General features: G+C 57.2%; 1 protein-coding gene across 1 annotated transcript in view; it reads left to right on the top strand.

Moving 5' to 3' along the window:
• Nucleotides 1-21521, top strand: part of EXD3 (exonuclease 3'-5' domain containing 3) — a 68176-nt gene that overhangs the window by 23396 nt on the left and 23259 nt on the right. Inside the window, exons 3-8 of the mRNA XM_045289337.1 lie at nt 2637-2701; nt 6439-6603; nt 6889-7056; nt 10264-10317; nt 10714-10853; nt 18394-18494. Coding sequence (XP_045145272.1) covers nt 2637-2701; nt 6439-6603; nt 6889-7056; nt 10264-10317; nt 10714-10853; nt 18394-18494 — 693 coding nt within the window. The remainder of the gene's footprint in view (nt 1-2636; nt 2702-6438; nt 6604-6888; nt 7057-10263; nt 10318-10713; nt 10854-18393; nt 18495-21521) is intronic.

Genomic DNA, 21521 nt, shown 5'->3' on the forward strand with positions numbered 1-21521 from the left:
AGTGCATCCCATCCTGTCCCACCACTGCACAGTTCATCACGTCAAGCAGTGTTGTACAATCACTACCACAGTCAGTTTCAAAACATCTTTCTTCTTGAACTCCTTGACGTCAGCTCCCCTGTGTCCCAGGAACCTACCCCCCAAGAACCCTTATTTTTTCTTTTTTGCCCTTTATATTCCGACTGCGGCATTGCCTGATATTTTACTCCTGAAAACTTGGCTTTCTGCAGCAGATGCACTTTAGTGGAGCGCCCCAGGCCACCGTCCCCTCCTGGTTGCCCCACAGGCCTTCCTTGCTTCCCTTGCCCTCCTGTTGGCCACATGGGGGCCTTCTCTCCCTAGCCTCGCTTGGGGAGGGGTGACCCCTGCAGGGAGCAAGGTAAGTTGTCCTGCCCACAGCTGGGCTCAGGTCAGATGTCTGCAGGGCCCACTGAGTCCAAGGGGCAGCCCCTGCCCCCGACCCCTGCCTGCTGTCTCCCTGCCCCACGCTGGGGTCAGCATTACCCCAGTGGGTTTCCACGGAATGCGGCGGGTTTCAACAGTGAAGTTACGCTTGGGTCCCTGTCAGTGCTGGGTGCTGTGATCCTGTGCCCTGGCCTCAGCCGGGTAGTCTGGGACCCCCTGCGTCTAGCTCTGAGCCGCCACCTCTCCCTTTCAGTGACATGGGGCTCTGAGTGCCCCTCCCCCCATCACCCCGGTGGATGCATTCCGGGCTTAGCGGGCACTTGAGTGTGAAGGTCTGGTTTGGGAGGGTGGCCCTCAGCTCTGCAGAATGTCACATAACTCGCTTATCTTACTCCCTCAGATAAACATCTCTCCACATCCTGTTTTTCTCTGTCACATGGACAGGAAGCCAGTGATTGTTCGAGATGTGCGTCAGTGTGGCCCTGCTGCTAGGGGTGCTGCGACGCCCCCTCGCCACACCTCCAGCCCCACCCTCTCACACACAGCTGCCCCAGTTCCACCCCTCCACAGCTTCCCCCAGCCCCACTCTCTCACCTCCAGCCACTTCCACCCACCCACATTCCCAGTCACCCATACCTACACCTGTATCCACAGCCATCTACACCCACCTTGCCCAGTTACCTACACCCAGCCACCCACACCTGCACACACCCATGCCTACACCCCCTGCACCTACCCCTCCCAGTGCCTACACCCTGCCTGCGGCTCAGGCTTTCCAAAGCCTTCTCCTGGGGTCTTGTGGGACCATGGGTGAGGGCGTCATGGAGAGTGCACAGGGTCATGGGGCCTCACAAAAGGAACAAGCTCTGGGAGTGCGGGCCCTGCTGTGCTTGGGAGCGGGGCCTCTGCTGCCCAGAGAGATGGCACACCTGGGACATGTGGGTAGAGCAGTGGGCAGTGCCACCCAGTCGGGACCAGTGATGCTGTTCCCAGAATTCCTCTTTCCAGTGGACAGCTCTCCCCTCACCGTGCTGGTCTCTGCGCTCCTGCCTTCTGCTGCATTCGTCCCTGGGGCTGACACTTCTTGTTCTCACTGATTTCACTGCTGTGCATCTGGCTCCTGGGGAACTGTAAAACTGGGCCTCGCAGTGTACCTAATGTCAGGCTTGGGGCTCCCTGTCTGAGTGAGCTGGAGGGAGCTGCATCTCTGTGGCAGGTTTCTGTGTGTGCGGGGCAGAGAGGGTCCCCTCTGTCCCCAATGATCACAGTGGGGGCAGGGTCTGCGGGGAGGGGACACGACCCACCCCTTTGTCCTGTGTTGGCGGAGCCAGCCTTGCTTGCTTGCTCACGGCTGCTCTGGGGGTCTGGCCCCCATCTGACCTGCAGCTGCTGTGACAGGATGGGTGTGGAGAGGGCAGGGGGGAAGCTGTGGCCCTATCCCAAGGAGCGGGGAGTGCAGACAGGGGAAAGGAGACAATGAGCCCAAAGGTGACACACACTTTCCTCCCTCATACCTGGGAGACCGCCTGCTCTCCTTGCTGCTGCCCAAGGGTTGCTCCCTTCCATGCGCCTGGCCCCTGGCCCTATATGGAGACTGCTTTTGCCCCTTCTGCCCTTGGGGGGAGTACGGGGTGGGCACCAGGTAGGCAAGGTGTAGGGGACTGAAGGGGCTCCAATATTGGCCACACAGCTGTGGCCATGACTGTAGTGGTGACGGTAGCAGTGACTGGTGGTGGTTGTGGTGGTGACTGTGATGACTGTGGCCATGACTATGGTGATGACTGTAGTGGTAAATGTGGCCATCACTGTAGTGGTCACTGTGGTGGTGACTGTGGGGGCTGCGGTCGTCGGGAAGGCTTTGGGAGTGGTTGGACTTTGGGGGAGCTGTAGCCCTAGGGAAAGAGGTGGAGGGAGGTAGGGGAGAGTGGGCAGGCAGAGACCATATGACAGGCCTCGTATGGTGGATGCTGAGGGTGAGCTGGGCTATAACTTGACATGGTAGCCTTAATATGGTTACCTGGGGCTTGAACTTGTTGGCCCAACATCCCCTCCTTGCCACAGCCAGTGCGGCTGAAAAGTGAGGCCGGGCTGCTGGTGAAGCCCACCCAGTGAGTACCAGGGCCAGAGCAGGCCACTAGCCACAGGGAGGGCATCAGCCAGCCACAGGGAGCAGTGGGACCTGCTTCCCCAGACCTCGGCAGAGCCTCACCACCTGCCTGCCCCCCCCCTAGGCCGAGACCCGCTTTGGCTCCTGCAGGCGCTGCAGGCACGGTGGCCCACCAAGGAGCAGCAGCAGGTGAGGGTGTGACTTCTCTGCCATGTGGGGGGTGGGGAGAGAGTCGGGGGGGCACAGGACCCCCGCACACATGGCCTGCCCAGGATAGGGGGACTGTGGCAGGTCCATCCGCTGAGTGCTGCAGGAGACAAGTGCCTAGTGGCCCTACCCTGCCTGTGCCCAAGCTGTGTTGGCGGCCGCTGCTCGCAAACTGCCCGCTGGGGACCGGGGTGGAGGGGTGGGGCCAGAGTCCTTTCCCTGCTGCAGCCAGGCCTTGCTCTCTGTGACCCCTCTCTCCCGCCCCACTCTGCCCAGTGGCTCTGCTTCGGGCTTAGGACAGTAGGCCCATGACCGGGTCGTTCTTTCTCCTTGTCTAGCGCAGGCATGTGGGGGTGGCTGTCTGGGTACCCCTCTCCCTGCTTTCTTCCCGTGGTGTTTGTCTCTGGCTTCGCTGCGCCGGGTGGAGGAGCGTGGCCGGGGCTGCTGGGGCTTGCTCCGTGGTTATGTGGTGGAAACAGTCCAGGTGCTGGCTGGGGTTAGGGTGGGGAGGTGGGCTCCTGCCAGGAGAGACTGTGTCACCTCTGCTCCTGTCTTGCTGGCCAGAGCTGGCTCCTGGGAGCAGAGGAGGGCTGGCCTGTCCGGTGTCCAGCTAGCCTGCCAGGGGACGTGGCTGCAGTGGCTGCGAGGGGGCAGTGGCTTGGGTAGGCTCTTAGGGCAGGATTAGGCTGCCTAGTTCTTGGAGCTCATTCCGGACAGGCACTAACGAACGTCCCAGTCTCCCTTGAGCTTCTTCAGACCTGCACCCCGCCCCCACCCCCACCCCCTGCCACACGCTGCTCCCTCCTCCTGTCGACTTCTCTCTCAGTTTGTTCATGATCTGACACACTGGTGTGTACAGCAGACCCTGGCGGACGTCTGCTCCTCCTCCTGGTGGGCTATGGCCAGTCAAGGGAGGTGGCCACTCAGGAGAGCCGGCCACGCTGGGGGAGCTGGCCACTAGGGTGGGCAGCCACTCCTTGTTTCATGCTTGTTCCTTGTGAGCGCAGCTTGGTAGAACGCTGCCCCTGGTGGCCAGAGGTCGCAAGTGTCACATAAAAGCAAACTGCTACCCTTGGGTCCAGGACCAGCAGGACTGCCCCTCGGGTTCCCTTCAAGCAGCCCAGCACGGAACCCAGTGGGCCACCAGGGCGACCTTCAGCGATGGGCAGGCCCCTCCCCTGCATGGAGCCCACGGCCCATACCTTCCTTCACCCGCGGTTCTCCATTTATCACGATGTTACCTGTGGGTTTCTCTTGAAAATGAATACAAGACAGGCCCCAAGAAGATGGGTGCTAAATAGGCTCCTGGTGTCAGCCACCCCCGTGCTCCGTCTCGAGGCTCCTCACGGGGTGCAAGGAGATGGCTCCCGCTGTGGGTGCTGGTGAGCCCCAGGTCACCACTCAGATGTCCGTCCGTGTGGAGGCCCTGTATCCCCAGGGAAGCTGGTGAGAGCAGGTCCGAGGCCCAGAGGCCCAGCAGAGAGACAGACAAGGTGCAGGATGGGAAGGGCGTGCTTTGCCCAAGCCCTTGCTGGTACCCAGAGCCCCCTGCCTCTCAGAGGGCTCATTCTCCCCAGCAGGATGGCTGTTGACATATTCTGATGTGTTGCCAAGAGAGACCAGCCCCTGGAGAAGGCCTGTGCCGACAAGGCGGGTGGACAGTGTCTGCCTCGATGGGCTCTCACGTCAGAGTGGCTGTGAAGACAGCTCAGGACCGGACAGTATGTCCTTCTGTTGGACCCAGCGCCACCTGACGACCACAGCCACAGGATGACACACTAGCAAATCCCATCCATAGGGTCTCCCCCGCATCTTCTTAGCAGACCAGAGACGGTCGCCTGGTGGGGGCTATAGAGACTCGGGCTGGAAGCGCCATATTAACTAACACACTGCCCCTGCCCCTGCTCAGCCGTGGGTGGCCGGGGCCCGTTTCCACACTTTTATTTTATTTCTTGAGTTTTCCAGGCCCACATTTACCCCGAGGGCTGCCCTTGGAGGGGTCCAGCTATCCCCACCCACAGCTGCAGAGGGAGCTCCATCCTGCCCAGCAGCCAGGCCAGCGCTGCAGCAGAAGTGCTGTTTGCTCCCCTGAGCCCTCCTGGGCCTGAGTCCGGTGGTGGTTGTCAGGTGGCATTGAAATCCCCCAACCCATAGCGACCCTGTACCGAACAGAGCGAATCACCGCATGGTCCTGCGCCATCTCACACTCGTTCCCACGCCTGCGCCCCTGGACACAGCCACTGCGTCAGTCCTCCACTTTACCGAGCATGGTGTCCTTCTCCAGGGACTGGTCTCTCCTGACAACACGTCCAAAGAGTGTGAGGCGAAGTCTCGCCGTCCTTGTCTCTAAGGAACACGCTGGTCTTACTTCTTCCTCCGCAGGCCAGTTTGTGCTTTGAACAGTCACGGGACTTTCAGTGCCCTCCCGTTCGGCCGCCTACATGTGTGGGTTTTTCTTTGGTCTTCTGGATTCAGTGTTCCACTTTCATACGCATACGAATGCCAGGACTTGGGTCAAGTGCACCTTAGTCCTCAAAGTAGCATCCTTGCTCTTCAATACTCTAAAGAGGTCCTGTGCACCAGTTACCGACTGCAATTCCTCATTTGATCTCTTGACTGCTGCTTCCATGAGCATTGATTGTGGATCCAAGCAAGACAAGTTGTGGAAGCTCCAAGAACTCCCGGGAGAAGCCCTGCCCATGCTCTGGGAGCCGGGGAGCTGTCCCCTCAGGACGGGAAGGCCTGTGCCCATGCTGTGGCCCTTCAGGGCTGAGGTCATGTGGGGAGGCACGCTCACCTAGGGTACAAACAAGGCCCGGGAGCAATGGGGGCCCAGAGAGGTGAGGAGGGCTGAGGTTCATGGCCTGGTGAGTGGACAGGTCAGTGGGGCTGGGATGCCAGGAGGGTTCACCTGGATAGTGAGGTCCACCCCTCCAGGCCAGCTCCTGTGGTCCTGTGGTGCAGGGCCGAGCATGTGACCCAGGCTCAGCCAGTGAGGTGGGGGCGGGCACCCTGAAACTTCCGGGCCGTCCTGAGCACTGGGAAGCAGACCTGTCCTGTCTCCCTGTGGACACCACTCCCCTCACGAGTGGTGCGGTGGTTAAGCACCGGGCTGCGAGCCTCAACTGCACCAGCTGCTCCGAGGCAGGAAGACACAGCTGTCTGCTGCATGCGGGTCCGCCGTCTCCCACCCTCGCGGGACACCCTCCTTCGCCCGCCCTGCGAGGTGGCTGAGTGGTGAGATGGACGTGCCGGTGCAGGCTGTCCACCCAGCAGGGTGAGGCGAGGGAGCGGGCGGGGTCGACGTCATGCGCACCCTGCACGCAGCTTGCTGTGCTCCTGCTTACGTGAGAGGCCAGAGACCGCTGCTCCCCTTTCTTCCTGGCTGGGACAGAAGGCTTGCCATGGTCACCCCGTGGGTCCTGACCATACCCGTGGCAGACAGTGGAGCAGCAGGTCAAGTGGCCTGTCAAGCGGTCACTGTCCATGCTGCGCTGCCGTCTGAACAAAGGGCAGCTATGTCTGCCCCGGAACAAGTTCCCTCTCAGGGCATGAGTCACAGACAGTGACCACAGCCGGGGGCTTGGGGCGCAGTAGAGCAGAGCGGAACCCTTGTAGCGAGGAGTCCCAACAGTTTGCTCTGGGCACAGATCCAGCCGGGCAGGGGCGGGGGGCTGCCTGGGCTGTGAGCCTCAGTGCCCACCTGGGGGTCTCCACAGCTCCGGGAGGAAGCCTGGCGGGGCTTTGCTGCCCTCAACGACCCGCCCGCAGGACTCCTGGACATGCTGGAGAGGGGCCAGGCTGGCCACTCACTGCAGGCCTGGGTGGCCTGTGAGCTGCAACGCTGGCTGCAGGCACAGCCGCTGTACCCTGGGCTGGCCCCGGTGAGCCCCCTCAGCCCCACACTCTCAAGTCATGGCCTCCTGCCTCTGTCCCCTGCAGCTTGCCCAGGGGCCAAGAGGGCTGGCACAAGGACACTTGCCCTCAGGGCCTGACCCGACAGAGTCCCCCAGCTCTCTTACCCTAGGCGTCCCCTCGGGCCGATGCTGCATGTCTCCCACCAGGCCTGCCCCGCCCAAGTCCCTGGACTGTCTGAGGGTGGGTGGGCAGCAGGAGCTGGGGGTGGGGGCTTGCCTTGAGAGCCTCCCCCTGCCTGCCTCGTCCTCCAGGGCAGTGCCCAGCTCAAGCAGCTGCAGGTCCGTGTGCTTGGGGTCCTCACTAGGAGCCCCCTCAGTCTCACAGAGCCGCTGGTCAGCATCTTCCAGCTACAGAATGCTGACCGGAGCCTTCTGCTGGACCACGTGGACCGGCTCTATGACCATGGAAAGTTTAAGGAGGTGAGTGTGGCTCCCGATTTTCTCCCAGGGGTATAGCCCTGCCACTCCCACCAGGGCAAGGTAGGGGGACAAGGCCGCAGCTTCCTCCCCAGGGCCAAGCAGGGAAGGGGTCAGGACCCAGCTGAGGATCTACAGTGGGCTTACACCTAGTGGTCTCAGGACTCCCTGTTCGCTGGTACCTCGGCCCTCACACCTAGCCTGGTCTTGAGTCTCCTGCCATGGCCACCTGCCCCTGCCACCCCTGCCTCACCCCAGGAGGGCCCACTCCGCTGACACTGAGCCCTGCTATCAGTTGGTTCAGAGGACCCTGGTTGCTGGGACTGGCTGGACCAGCAGTGACCATGGTGGTTTCTGAGTGCTCAGTGGCCTGGCAGCATGGGGAGGGCGGGGACACTATGGCCTGCTCTGGTGTTAGCTTAGTGCAGTGGCCCGGTTTGGCATATGGGTCACTTCTGTGGACAGTGGCCAGGGTCTCAGGGTCTGCCCTGTGCCAATACAGAGGCTGCACCGTGTCTGCAGGCACAGGCCCTCCTGCTCAGCGTCAGTGTGCGAGGCGTACTGTGGTCTAGTTGGGCACAGACTCGGGGTCTTCTAGGCTTGGCCAGGCACGGCGGGCCCGTAGGGAGTAGGGAGGGGCACTGGGACCTACAGCACGAGCCAGTCAGTAGGTCCAATGAGTGCAGGTGCCCCCAGTGGCCATGGTGAAGAACCTCTGGGGGTGCCAGCTGGGAGGTGTCCCACCCCTTGCCTGTCTTGGGCCCTATGGTCATCAGTGTCCAAGGGTGGACTACCAGAAGGCCCTCCCTCTATGGGGGCCTCTTCCTTGCCCCAAAGAAGGCCTCCTGGACATGGAGAGGCCAGGCCTCAGTGGCTCACAGCTGGCCGCCACCTCTGACCTCCCACCCTGGGGTACCCTCTGAGCCCATCCCAGAAGCTGTGGGAGCCAAGATAGGAGATGGGGGATATGGAGGGACTTCCCCTGCCCCCCACGGGGTGAAGGGCACTACAAGGATATAATGGCATGCAGTGAGAGGGTGGAGGTGGGGAGCACCTGAGTCTGGGTGGGCCCTAGGGGTGAGGGCATGACACCACCACTGCCCCTCCATCTGTAGGGCACTGGTACTTGGCTGGGGATGGGGGCTACGGGGCCAGGTGATGGGTTGGATGTAAGCTGGCCTGGCCTGGCGGAGTCTGCTGTGGTGTGGGTAGTGCCAGGTTGCAGGGGGCGGGTGGGCGTGACGGTGGGGGGTTGGGGGGAGGCTTTTGGGGCGCTGGCCCAGCCATGGCGCAGGGGCTGGCGGTTCGGGTTTCCCTCAGTCTTGAGTTACACGCCAGGCTTTCACAGAGTGGCTGAATGCGCCCCCGCCCCGCTCCCAGGCAGCCCAGACACAAAGGGGGCCCTTGTCCCACAGCGGCCCGTGCAGGGGCCATTGTCTGTGGGCTGCCCGGCGGGCGGTGCAGCGGGCTGGCTCCAGCGGCATTCAGGCCTGTCCGCTCGGATTAGCAGCTCACGATATTTCATGTGGAGGGGCGGCGGCCGGCGGGGGGTGAATGCTCGCCTTTGTCTCAGGGGTTATTTTATTTACATTTCTTACACAGCATATCAAGGTGGAAAGACAGTAGTGCTTTTTCTGGGCCTAGAGCTGCTGGGGGGCTCCACCCTAGGAGGGGGCTGCGCTGGGCGGGGTGGGCACAGTAAACTGCCAGTGCCCTGGCCCAGCCCTGCCCTTACCAGGTTTCTGGGTTGTTTTTCACAAAGCAGGGGTCCAGGGTCCCCAGCTGCCCGCAGCCTGACCTCCTGTGCCCACGGTGGCCTGCCTGGCCCTGCTGAGTAACCAGGCGTGGGAAGTGGGTTGGTTGCCTCCACTGGGAGAGGCCGGGTCCAAGCAGGCAGTGACAGCCAGATGGCCAGGGCGGGGGTGGGCACTGCCGTGAGCGGGTCTGGGGTCCCTAGGCTGCCCCATGCAGAGGTTTCAGGGCAGGGGCAGATGTGGGCGTGGGGAACCCTCGCTGGGCTGTGGCTGGTCCGTGCCTTGAAGGAAGTCAGGGTGATGAGGAGGACGTGTTGGGTCACCCTCAGGACCCTTGTTTCTCAGTGCGGAGTGAGGGTGTAGTGAGAATTCCCTTCTTACCTGAGCTGCGTTGGGGTGGGGGTTCCAGGCACAGCCTGCCCCGCACTCCACTCCCCACCCCAGCCTCCTGCGTGGACACAGAGGCCCACTGTGGCTAAGGCTGTGCTAGGCTGCAGGACAGCCAGGTTGTGGGGGTGGGGAGCACTGAGGGGCCTGAGCCGGCAGAGGTGAAGAGCAGGTGGGAGGCCACTGGGGCCCTGGGGTCAAGGTCCTAGAGTAGGAGACCCTCAGAAGTAGGGCTCCCTGGGGAGGGCTCCCCACACCCAGCATCTGAGCCTCTGATCCAGCCAAACCCTGCCGCCCGGCCGGCCACACTAGCTGGAGCTGGACTCCTGGACGCCGGCCAGGTGCCGGAGGCGCCGGGACAGCAGCCCTGCAGGAGAGGCCCAACCTCTGGGCTCCTACCCTGGACGGCCACAGGGTGGGACTTTTCCCAGGCCACGGGAGGGGTGGGCCTGCATGTTATTTTTGTGCCCATGGGCCTGGCACACGGGAAATACTGATGGTGTACGTGCCACGTGCCTGCACGGCCACAGGCTTAGCCCGAGGTGGACTGTGGGCCGTGCAAGGCCCTGCTGTTGAGCACTCTGACCTCCTCCCTCCCCCAGCACTTTGACCCACTCCGCTCCCTTGGGCTGTGACCCCTCTCCCCAACCCTCCTCAGTGCTGCTCCATGCTGTGATGCTTCCCCTACCATAACCCCTCCCCCAGGGCTGTGACATCCCCCCTCCCTCAGCGCTCTGACCCCCTTCCCCCTCCCCTGGTGCTAGTGGCTTGCTCTGTTGTTGGTTTGAGGTCAGGAAGGACCTCTGCCCACCCCTCACACTGACCACCTCCCTGCCCCCACTGCCACACCCATGTTTGTCCATTGGGCCCACAAAATGGCCCCTGCAGTGGTCAGCCCTTCCCCCGTCTCTGGCCCAGGTGGTATAGAGACTCCCAGAGCCTCCCAGAGGGGATACCTGCCCCTCCCTGGTGGGGGCAGTCCTCTCAGTGTCCTCCTGACAAAGGTCCACTCCGGGGGGTGGGGGAGGTGACCCCAGTGCCAGGGCAGCCGCTCCCTTGTCTCTGCCAGTCTGCCCTGCTCAGCATGAAGCTCCAGCTGCAGCCGGAACTGGACTTGGAGAAGGTAGGTGTCCTCGGTCTCTACAGCTGGGGCGGGGGAGGAGGGGGGTGGCACTCAGGGGGGGGGGCACCCAGAGTGCCGTGGGCTTGGGGCAGTAGAGCTCCCTGGCCCTTTGGGGAAGCTGCCCACTGAGATTCACCTGCCCTGAATCCCACTCCTCTCCAGAGGCCACCTGGATGTCCCCACACAGAATGGCAGGGCCTGGGGAGGGGCCCCCAAGTGGAGGTGGACAGACCCTGTGAGTGTACCCACACATCTGGGGCATCAGGTCAGAACACCTGCTGGCAGGGAGCCATGCAGACGCACCCAGCCCCTTCCCTGAAGAGGACAGGCTGAGAGGGGCCACCTGCAGCTTGTCTATGGGACCGTGACCCCTGGGGGCCTGTGTGCCCACTGCAGATGGCCATCCCGCTGCTGCTGCAAAACAAGACCAGCCTGGTGGAGCGCTACGTGGGTGGCTTCCCGGAGCTGCAGAGGCAACTGCTGGTGCTCCTGGACTCCTGGTGCCGACCCGGCTTCAGCATCCACAAGGTTGCACGGTGAGGCCCCAGCAGGGTGGGCGGGGCCCTGGCTGCAAGGCCCACGTGTGGCCCTGCTCATGAACCCCAGAGGCACTGCCATGAGATAGGGGCCAGCTAGGGGCCCCTCAGGAGCAGGGCCTGGGGAGGCTGGAGCCTGCTGCCTCCTGGGAGGAGGAGAGGCAGCGCTAATCCTAGAAGCAAAAGCCCCTCCCCCATCAGACTGCACCCAGGTTCCTTTGCTGTGAGCCTCACTGCAGCCTGCCCTGAGAGCTCTGTGACAGCGGGCACAGGCAAGGCCCGAGCTGACGGGAGCCAGAGGGGGCTCGTGAAGGCTCCGTGTGCCTGCATGCCTTTGCGAGGGTGTGTACATGTGACTGTATACCTGTGTGTCAGGGGAGAGAGTGGTGTGTGTGTGTGTGTGTAGACAAGCGTGCCTGGTCTACATGTGGGTGGGGGGCAGTAATTGGAGGACAGGGGCCTCCCATGAGGCCTGGTCACTGTGGCACAGGTAAGCCAGTGCTCAGAGGCCAGCTGACCATTGTGACCACACATCCACTGGGCCGACTCCCTCCTAGAAGTGGGGGCAGGTCATTGTCCGCCCAAACCTGTGTCCTCACCCCTTGACTGAGGCTGATTCTACCTGCCCCATTTCCCTCTTGTGGGTCAACGTGAGCTGAGGCTTGCTCTGGCTGCATAGCTGTGTGGTTGCTTTTATTCTACTCAAAACACAAACAAGCTATGCGTTAATTCCATGTTAAAAAGCCCAGAAAGCAGACGAATGACTGCCTCGGTAGAGAAGGGCACTTTGGTCTCTACTCTGAAGAAGAGACAGACATGGTATATGGAAAGTGGGAAGGAACCGAAGACCTTGTGGTGTTAGATTTACTCAGAGATATCCAAATACTGTCCAGTTCCATAGCTGAGAATCAATGACACCCCAGCCAGGGGCCTACCCAGCACCCAAAGCCTGGTTTCTAAGCGCCCTGCACCCCGGCAGGAACAGTGGCTCTGTGTAGAAATGACCGAGAATCATAGGGATGACTATAGTGGAGCACAGTGCTTGATTTTTCATTTTTCTTTTTTAACTCGTGAGTCTGTAGTGATGCTTTTGTAGTGAAGGAAAGTTCTTCTATACCGCACTAGCTAATAAGTCATTAATAATAAATAATAAACACTGGTAGAATCAGACTGGTAGGCACAGACTTACGATCTCAATATAATAACTAATTCAGGTACAGGTGATCCAGGAGGCTCAGAGAGAAAGAAATAAAAATATACAAATTATTAAAAACAAACCAAAACAAATTATTTCATTAGGAAGAGTTCTGGGGCTATAGTGATTACAAGGGACATCACTACAAGTCCTACAGACTTCAGCTGGTAATAAGAGGAGGTCTTCTACAACTTGATGCATATATATTTGACAATTTAAATGAAATAGACCAAATATTTGAAGACAATTTACTAAAACTGATCATAGGTAAGACAGATAATTTGAATAGTCTTATTGAATAAACTGATTATAGGTAAAGCAGATAATTTGAATAGTCTTATTAAAGAAATTGAACTCAGAGTTTAAACTTTTTGTGTCACAAAGAGAATTTAGACCCAGATTGCATCACTGATGAATTCTTTCAAACATTTTAGAAAAAAAATTTGCCAAACTTACACAAACTCTTCCAGAAAATATTTTAGAAAGACACATTTCAACTTGTTTTATTTGGCCAGCTTGAACCCTGATACCAAAACTTAAAAGACATGTCATGATAAAGGAAAGTTAAATTCTAATGTCTCATGAATATAGATCTAAAAATACTAAATACATTATGAATTTAAAATAATATAGTAAAAGGTTAATACACCCTGATCAAATGGAATTTATTTCAGAAACTCAATGCTGATTTAATATAAAAAATAAATCCTTTACATCTACCATACTGACAAGATAATAAAAGCTATGTCATCTTGCCTGTAGATGCAAAGAAAACCCTTCATAAGATTCAGACTTTATTCATGACGAAAGTTCTCAGGGGACCCAATGTAGAAGAGAGTGCCTTAGTCTATAAAGGGAGTGAGTGTGTGCATGTGTCTGTGTCGAGATAATAGTGTCTCACACCAGGGTGGCCAGGCTGGCAGCAGGGCCCTGAGAACGGCTTTCTGAGGAGCAGTGTGACCCAGGTCTTCTCCTTGACCTCTGGGGACACTGGACCAGGCTGTGTGGGGCTGAGGACGCCCTTGTTTCGCTGATAACTTTTATGTGAGTCTTTGGGGAGGTCAGGTGGGTGCCTTGCATGTTAGCTGTCAGTAGAGGTGCTGAGCCAGAGTAACCAGGAGATGCCAGGTTTGTTTGGAAGCAGAGAGACCTATCAGGCCATAGCAAGAGGTGCCGGCTCCAGAGCAGGGCCACAGAGGCAGCATTCTCCCCAACTGCAGACGCTTGTCTCAGTATTAAACTCTGTGTGCATGACATTGATGAAAGTAAAAATACTTAAATGTATTAACTGTAGACCAAAGGAATAGAGTTGAGAGTCCAGAAATACATACAGACAGTTAGGGTCAACTGACTTTCAACAAGGGTGTTAATCCATTCAGTGAGAAAGGACTCCTCTCTTTGAAGAATGGTGCTGTGACAACGGACTCTGCTCCAGCCGATCCACCTCATAATTATCCACAGAAAGTAGCTTCAGATGGATCACAGAACAGAAACCAGGAGCACTGCGTTTTCAAAGATGAGCTCTTAGAAATGATGCCAAACTCACTAGCAACAGAAGTGAAAATAGACCGGACTTCTCCAGACATTTAAACTTCGGCACATCAAGGAACTTTATCAAGAGTGAAGAGACAACTTATATCATGGGAGAAAATGTTGGAAGCCATATAGCTGATAAGGGCTTAGTCTGCAGAACACATAAAGAACTGTCACAGCCTGGGAACAAAAAGACTAACCCAATCACCAATGGGTAGCCCACCAAGTGGACAGATGCCTCAAAACAGAAAAGGGGATGACCAGCAAGCACGTGGAAAGATGCTCAGTGTGGTTAGCCACCAGGAAATTCAAACCCAAATGCCAAGAGACACACTTTATGCTCACAGGGTGGCTGTCAAGTTAAAGAACTGCAGAAACCATTCAGGCCCCGAGTTACAACATTGAGACATCAAGAGACGATGGAAGGCATGCCCAGACTCATGCACCAAAAAGGATCGGCCAACATCCAGCCCTTCAAGGGCTAGCACATGGCCATGAGCTAGGGACAGTCAAGGAGGGGTCCACGCCATGCCAAGAGCACCCGTGAAAACTGAAGGCTCCAGGACTGGGTGGGAGACCAGCGAGCAGCCCCAACAAAGGTGTGCAACCATGGCCTTGGGTGGGCTGCTTGCCTGTGGGCTCACTTTCCTGGACACCTGGGAGACAGCTACCACACCGATGCCAAAGACGGGTGCGCCAACAGAATCATTCACCAGGACTTACCATCACAGACAAGCCAGGTTTTGCTGAAGGTAACTCAAGAACAATTGCAGCAGAACATTGACAAGGAATTGCCAGGAAGCCCAGCCTGATTTCCAAGAGGTTGAGGAACCAAGGATGCTAGGTTTTCTGTCAATGGAGCTGGGCCAGGATTCTCAGTGGCTTGCCAGTCACGGCCTCCCCCGTCGTTGAGTCGAATCAAATGCAGTCAACCCCATGATAGGACCTGCTGCAAGCCAAGCAGTCACCCTCCTTCTGTTGATGATGTGGTGGTCGGACCTGACTCTGAGGGACCCGATGTGCAGCAGGACCAAGTGTGGCTTGTCCTGCGTGCTCACAGCTGCCCTGATGCTCGAACCCACTGCTGCAGACACAGTGCCAACTCATTGTGTCCAGGGTCTCCTCCTCTTTCTCAGGCCCTCTACTTCACCAAGCATGATGTCGCCGGGGACTGTTCTCTCCTGACAACATGTCCAAAGTACGTGAAACAAATTCTCGCCATCCTGGCTGGACTTCTTGCCAGACCGATTTGCTTGTCCTTTTGGCAGTCTACGGTACTTTCCATGTTCTTTGCCAAAATCGTCATTACATCCATCAATTTTTCTCCAGTCTTAATTCAATGTCCAACATTCACAGGCATGAGGTGATTGAAAAGGCCATGGCTTGGGTCAGGCACACCTTAGTGCTCAGGGAACTTCCTCATCCTTCAACACTCCAAAGAGGGCTTGGGCAGCCGATTGACCCGGTGCAGTGCATCCTTTGGTCTCTTGACTGCTGCTTCCATGAGCCTTGATTGTGGATCCCAGCAAGACAATCCTTGACATCTCGTTGGTGACCTGTTCCTTTCTTCATGAGTGATGTGCTCGCTACCTCCCACAGCTCAGCAGGTCTTCCGTTATCAGTGTGCGGTGCATCAAAGCTGTGACTGAAATGTTCTTGAAGTTTAGGTGGGATATACTCGGGGTCTCCTTTTTGGCTCTCGTGCACTTGTTTTAATCTTCTTTAGCTTCAGCCGGAAGCTTGGTGTTAGATGACACCAAGTCAGTTCTGATCTGTATTGTCCTCATGCGCAGCAGAACCAAACGCTGCCCAGTCCTGCACCGTCCTCATTGTTGCCGCCACAGTGTCCGGCCATCTCCTTGAGGGCCTTCCTTGTTTTCCCTGTCCCTCTACTTTACCAAACATGATGTCCTTCTCCAGGGACTGGTCTCTCCTGACAACATGCCTGAAGTATATTAGACAGAGCCTCGTCGTCCTTGTCGGGCGTGCTGCAGCCCTCAAGGCGACATCGGGCTCATCGGTGCTTTAGAGAGGGCTTGTGCAGCAGGGTTACCTGATGCAGTGTGTCTTTTGATCCCTTGGCTGCTGCTTCCACGAGCATCGATTGTGAATCCTTGACCGCTTCAACCCCATCGATCATGATGTTACCTGTTGATCCAGTTGTGAGGATTTGGGTCATCTTTACCTGAACTGACATACGAATAACGGATGGTCACTTCCACAGGCGGCCCCTAGTGTGGTTTTAGCTGCTGATATTGAGCTTTTCCATGGTTCTTCCCACCGATGTGGTCAGTTTTCTTTCTGTGTGTTCTCTCTGGAAAAGTCCACGGGTAAGAGGTGTTTGCTATGAACAAGTCGCTGGTCTTGCAAAATTCCATCATGGGCTCTCTGGCTTTGTTTCCATCACCAAGCCCGTATCGCCCCACTCGTGCTCCTCTTTGCTCTTCAGTCCCCGGGTGATCCGTGCGTGCCAGTTGCAGGTCAAGTTCACACTGAAGAAGCTGGTAGAATTCCATCGTTTCTTCTTCACTAGCTTTAGTGGCTGGTGCATACATTTGAATAACAGTTGTGTTGATTGGGATTTCCTTGAATGCAGGTAGAAATAGTCCTGTCACCGACAGCATGTACTCAAGATGAGTCTTGAAACGTCCTTGTGGATGACAAGGCAGGCCCTTCCTCTTGATCTTGTCTTTCCAGCATTGTCAGCAATAGGATTTTCTCATCCAGCATGGCCAGTAGCTTGCTGACAACTAGGACATTTATCTTGCTGCGTCTCGTTCACTTTTGACGAGACTCTTTCCAGTCTTCCTAGATGCCTGCTTTGTTCATTCCAGGCTGTGATCATTAGTGGACGTCTGCAGCTGTTTCTTCTCTGTTTGAGTCACCCCATCAGGAATTTAAGGTCCCCAAGGCTTTCCTCCATGGCGGACATGATGGTGGACCCTGCTTTGAGGAGGCAGCTCTTCCGCAGTCACATCCTGAGTGCCTTCTGACCCGAGGGGCTCGTCTTCTGGCGCCACCTCGGGCAGCGTCCTGCCTTTGTTCAGCAGGCCTGTTACCTGACAGTGTTTCCACCCTGTGCATCACGTGGCCAGCTGCTAATTCCTCCCAAGTCGACAGCTAGTTCCTTCTTCTTAGACTGTTCTTGGTCTGGGGTCTCCTTGGGGGCGTGGCCTACTTGATATTTACATAGGGGCTGCAGAGAGGTTCATTTTCCATGCTGACCCTGCATCTGTCACACCCATCTTCAGTCCTAGAGCTAACTGCTGGCCATCCCTCCCACTGGCCCTGGATGCTCAGTGTCCTGCTGCAGTGCCCTCCCACCATAGGAGCCATCAGAGCCTGCCAACCTTGCATCTGTGCCACTCTGCCAGCCACAGTCCTGAGCTGCTGGCATCCACCAGCCTGTGGTTTTCCTGCTGCTTCCTGGCCCTTCATCAGGAAGAGCCTCCAGCTGGACATCTGACCCATAGACTTGAACCAGACTGAACTCACCCACTCCGATGACTACATGAGCCATTTTTCTTGATATATACTTTTATCTTTTTATACCTCTCTTAGGGTCACTGACCCCTTAGAGCACTGGGTGGTGCTCCTGCAGAGCCTGTTCAGACGGAGCCAGGAGAGAGTGCATGCTTTAGAATCAGGAAAGGTTGGGGTCAGGGCTAGATTCTTTCACCGGACTTACCCAGTTGTGTGCCATGCACGTAATCTGCGGGCCTGGACTAGATGAAGGGCAGCCGTGCTTTGGCCGCGCTCCGAGGACACCATGCTTGCCAAAGGAGATCAGCAAAGAGGAGGAAGGCCCTCCATTAGATGGGTGGACACAATGGGCTCAGACTTGGGATGGGACGGGGCGAGGTTCGTGCTGCTGTGTGTAGCGTCTCTGAGAGTTGGCAGCAGCCTAGCTACTACAAGAAACAACGGAAAACGATGAGCTGAGACAGGCAAGACTGGACATTCCCACCCTGTGGGAGACCCTGGAATGTGGTACTGCGGCCGTGGACACTGTGATGGGCCCTCCAATGTCCAACAACTTCCATGTGATCCAGCTCCCCTTCCCTCCCGCTCCACGCCCCCCCCCCCCCCCCCCGCCCCTCACCGCCCGGCTCTATCCACAGGGCCATTTAGAGCAGGAATGTGGGCTGATACTTACACCTACACGCTTATTGCAGTGTTAGCCCAGTAGCAAAGAGATGCGAACCACCGAGTGCACACCACATCAGCGGCGATGGATCAGCACAGTGTGTGGGGCAGCGTCTGCACTTTCCCCTGCATTTTGATTGTTTTCAAAGATTAGGTTTTCAAAAGAAAGTACTGTACATGTCTAGAAAAGAATGAGGGCAACATATGTACAAACATGCCTGATTCAATTGCTGTATGGGTTGTGATAAGAGTTGTACCGCCCCCAATAAAATGATTTATAAACAAACAAGAAAGGCCATCCCCATGCATGCTACGTGGGTGGAGCTGGCAGACACAGTCAGGCAGAACAGGCGTTGTGTCCCCCCCACTGCACATGAGATGTCAGAACCAGCAAACTCTGATATTCCTCTGAGGCCATCAGAGGAGGACAGGAGAGATGCAAGGGAGGACTTGGGGCCCTGGGGACACCCAGCGCCTGTTCAAATTGGTTGAAAAACCAGCGCTGGCCATGGTGTTGGCCCCTGCGGGGCAGGAAGGGGGTTAGCATGGCTGCATGCGACGGTGGCCGGCCGAGTCACAGTGTGTGTTAGGGATGGCTTTGCCGCTGGAGAGAGCACACTCGGCCTGATGGTGCAGCCAGCTGGACAGCAGTGGGCTCTCTCCCAGGAAGTTCCCGCAGGTGACGGCAACCAAGCTGGAGATGCTGAGTCCCAAGCTGCTGAGCAGGCAGGTGATGCGCCTACTGGAGCAGTCCGCCTTGGAAGGAGGTAAGCTGAGCCCCACGCTCTGCCCTGGCTCAGCCACAGCGCTGGGTGCCGGGCCCTCTGCACCCTCCTTTCCCGCCAGCCCCGGGGTCTGCTTCCCTCTCTCGGACCTGGGGGTGGGGTGGGGGCTGGGACCCCTCTTTTGTCCCAGGCGACTCAGGGTCCTGGCCTGTCCTGCCTCTTGCTTGGCCCCTCCTCCTCACCTTGGCCTGGTGTCCTGGGTGTTGGCTTGGCTGGGTCCTTGGAGCCCTGGTGGCCCACCTCTCCTCACATCCCTTGCTGAGCCCTACCCTCCATGCCCACCTTCTTCTGGTGGGCTCCACACCTGCTCAGGGCGTGTCACGGGTCTGACTCCAGGAGTCCTCTGGCCCCAACCTCATGAGGTCAACAGGGCTCAGGACCTAGACTTTACCTGTGTGTTTATGCCCGTCTCCCAGAAGGTGTCCCCAATGGCGCGTGTCCCAGTGTGCACAGGTCACTGGATACATGTGTTCCACCTGCCACCACATCCCCTGGGTCTTGGGACCCCACCGCCTGCATCTCTCCCCCAGTACAGGGTCCACTCTGCCCTCTCCAGTGGGTGCATGGCCAGTCATCCTCCCTGTGCCTCTGACTGCCACCATGTCACTGCCACCAGGCTCCTGCTCGCAGCCACTGTGCCACGCCCTGCTTGCCCTTCCAGGGTCACAAGTTCCTTGTCACCTTTTCTTGTGGGTATGGTCTGGGCTGCTCCAGCCCTTTGTGCTCCACACCAACAGGACCACCAGTTTCTTCAGTCTCCCAGAGAAACACTGTGAATGTGTAGAGGGTGTAGGAAATGTCCAGAGTGTATAGAGAACATAGAGCGCTCACCGAGGGTGTACAGTGAGTGTATGGGAAACATATAGAATGTGTCAAGATGTACAGTGAGTGTATAGAGCGTGTTCAGGGTGTACAGAGTGTGTGTTCAGGGCGTATAGTGAGTGTACAGAGAGCGTGTTCAGGGTGTATGGTGCGTGTACAGATAGCGTGTTCAGGGTGTACATTGAGTGTTCAGAGAGTGTGTTCAGGGCATATAGTGAGTGTACAGAGAGCGTGTTCAGGGTGTAAAGTGAGTGTATAGAGTGTGTTGAGGGTGTAAGGTGAGTTTATAGAGAGCGTGTTCAGGGTGTAAGGTGAGTGTATAGAGAGTGTGTTCAGGGTGTACGGCAAGTGTATAGAGAGTGTGTTCAGGGTATAAAGTGAGTGTATAGAGTGTGTTGAGGGTGTAAGGTGAATTTATAGAGAGCGTGTTTAGGGTGTAAGGTGAGTTTATAGAGAGCTTGTTCAGGGTGTAAGGTGAGTGTATAGAGTGTGTTCAGGGTGTACGGCAAGTGTATAGAGCGTGTTCAGGGTGTACAGTGAGTGTATAGAGCGTGTTCAGGGTGTACAGTGAGCATACAGAGAGTGTGTTCAGTGTGTACAGCGAGTGTATAGAGTGTGTTGAGGGTGTAAGGTGAGTTTATAGAGAGCGTGTTCAGGGTGTAAGGTGAGTGTATAGAGTGTGTTCAGGGTGTACGGCAAGTGTATAGAGCATGTTCAGGGTGTAAAGTGAGTGTTTAGAGTGTGTTGAGGGTGTAAGGTGAGTTTATAGAGAGCGTGTTCAGGGTGTACGGTGAGTGTACAGAGAGTGTGTTCAGGGTGTAAGGTGAGTGTCCAGAGAGCGTGTTCAGGGTATACAGTGAGTGCATAGAGCGTGTTCAGTGTGTACAGGGAGCATACAGAGAGCGTGTTCAGGGTGAGGTACAGAGCGTGTAGATGGCAGAGTGAGTGTTTAGAGAACTCAGGGAGTACGGACTGTGGGGAGCATCACCGTGCTCAGCATCCTGTCCCGGGCACGGTGCAGCTTCCCTGTTTGTCCCTGTCTTCATAGTGCTCAGGCCATGGTGTGGCTTTGGTTTTCTTCCCAGAGGCCTGAGACATCTTCTGTTGGGTGTAAGGGGCACATCTGCTGTTCCCCGAAAGGGCCATTGGTGTGTATGTGGACCTGGCGTAAGCAGCACTGCGGACATCATAGGGTCTGCACCCCTGGCGTCCTGTCTGACCTTATGTCCTGCAGCACTGCCCAGGCCCCCGCCTTCTCAGGAAACACACCCCACGGAGGCTGTATTGTAGCGTCGCTGTACTGTTGCCGTTGTCCCGTCGGCTTCCTTTCCTGGCCATCCCAGGCACAGCAGACGCCCGGGCTCACTCCAGTGCGGCTCCTCTGCTGGCCCATTGCAGCTGCCACGTGTGCAGAGCACGCCAACCTGGGCTTGTCCTGCGGCATGCGGTCCCCAGGGTGTTCCCCGGTGAAGGTGTGAATGCAGGTCCTGGTCTCTCTGGCGATCCTCCTGGAGTATGAGTGCCTGTGGCCTCCAGCAGCCCTGCAGTAGGACAGACAGACAGATGGGCGCTGGGTTCTCTTAGTTGATGGGAAAGGGGAAATCCAGGCGATTCCTCATTCTGCAGATGAGGAGAGGGTGGCTTGAGGCTCCCTCTTGATGGACTGTCCACGGGGTTGGGGAGGGGACTTTGCTGTGTTGCCCACGTTTTAGAGATGTTTGTGTCTCCATTCACACTGGAGCTAGAACCTTCCAGAAACGCCCTACCCAGGGCCAGATGCACCCTGCCCTCCCTTCCTGTCTCCTGCCTTCCTCTCCCCTCGCCTGCCTGCCCAGCCCCCTGTGGAGGACATGTGGAAGGTGCCAGAAGCCTGGCTCTCCATGGGAACAAGGCACCCCTGGCATCATTTGGTTGGCACGTGCCCTTCCCCCACTCTCTGGACCCCACTTAGGTCATTTTCGTGCTGTCCGGCTATGCGGCCTCTTTTAGGGGCCCTTGGGCAGCGGAAGTGCCTGCTCAGCTCCAGTTGGTCTGGAGCACCTGCTCGACAGGTGAGGGGGCCATGTGTGTGGTTCTATCCATGCAGCTGCAGTCCAGGGCCTCTACCCTGCAGCACCTTGTCTGAGACTGGGGCAGTCTGCCCATTGGAGAGGGCATGGGGCGCAGGGGGTGGGGGGGTAGTGGGAG

This window comes from Echinops telfairi, unplaced genomic scaffold, assembly GCF_000313985.2.
Source record: "Echinops telfairi isolate 266 unplaced genomic scaffold, ASM31398v2 ScPeMD7_25;HRSCAF=90, whole genome shotgun sequence".
Lineage (NCBI taxonomy): Eukaryota > Metazoa > Chordata > Mammalia > Afrosoricida > Tenrecidae > Echinops > Echinops telfairi.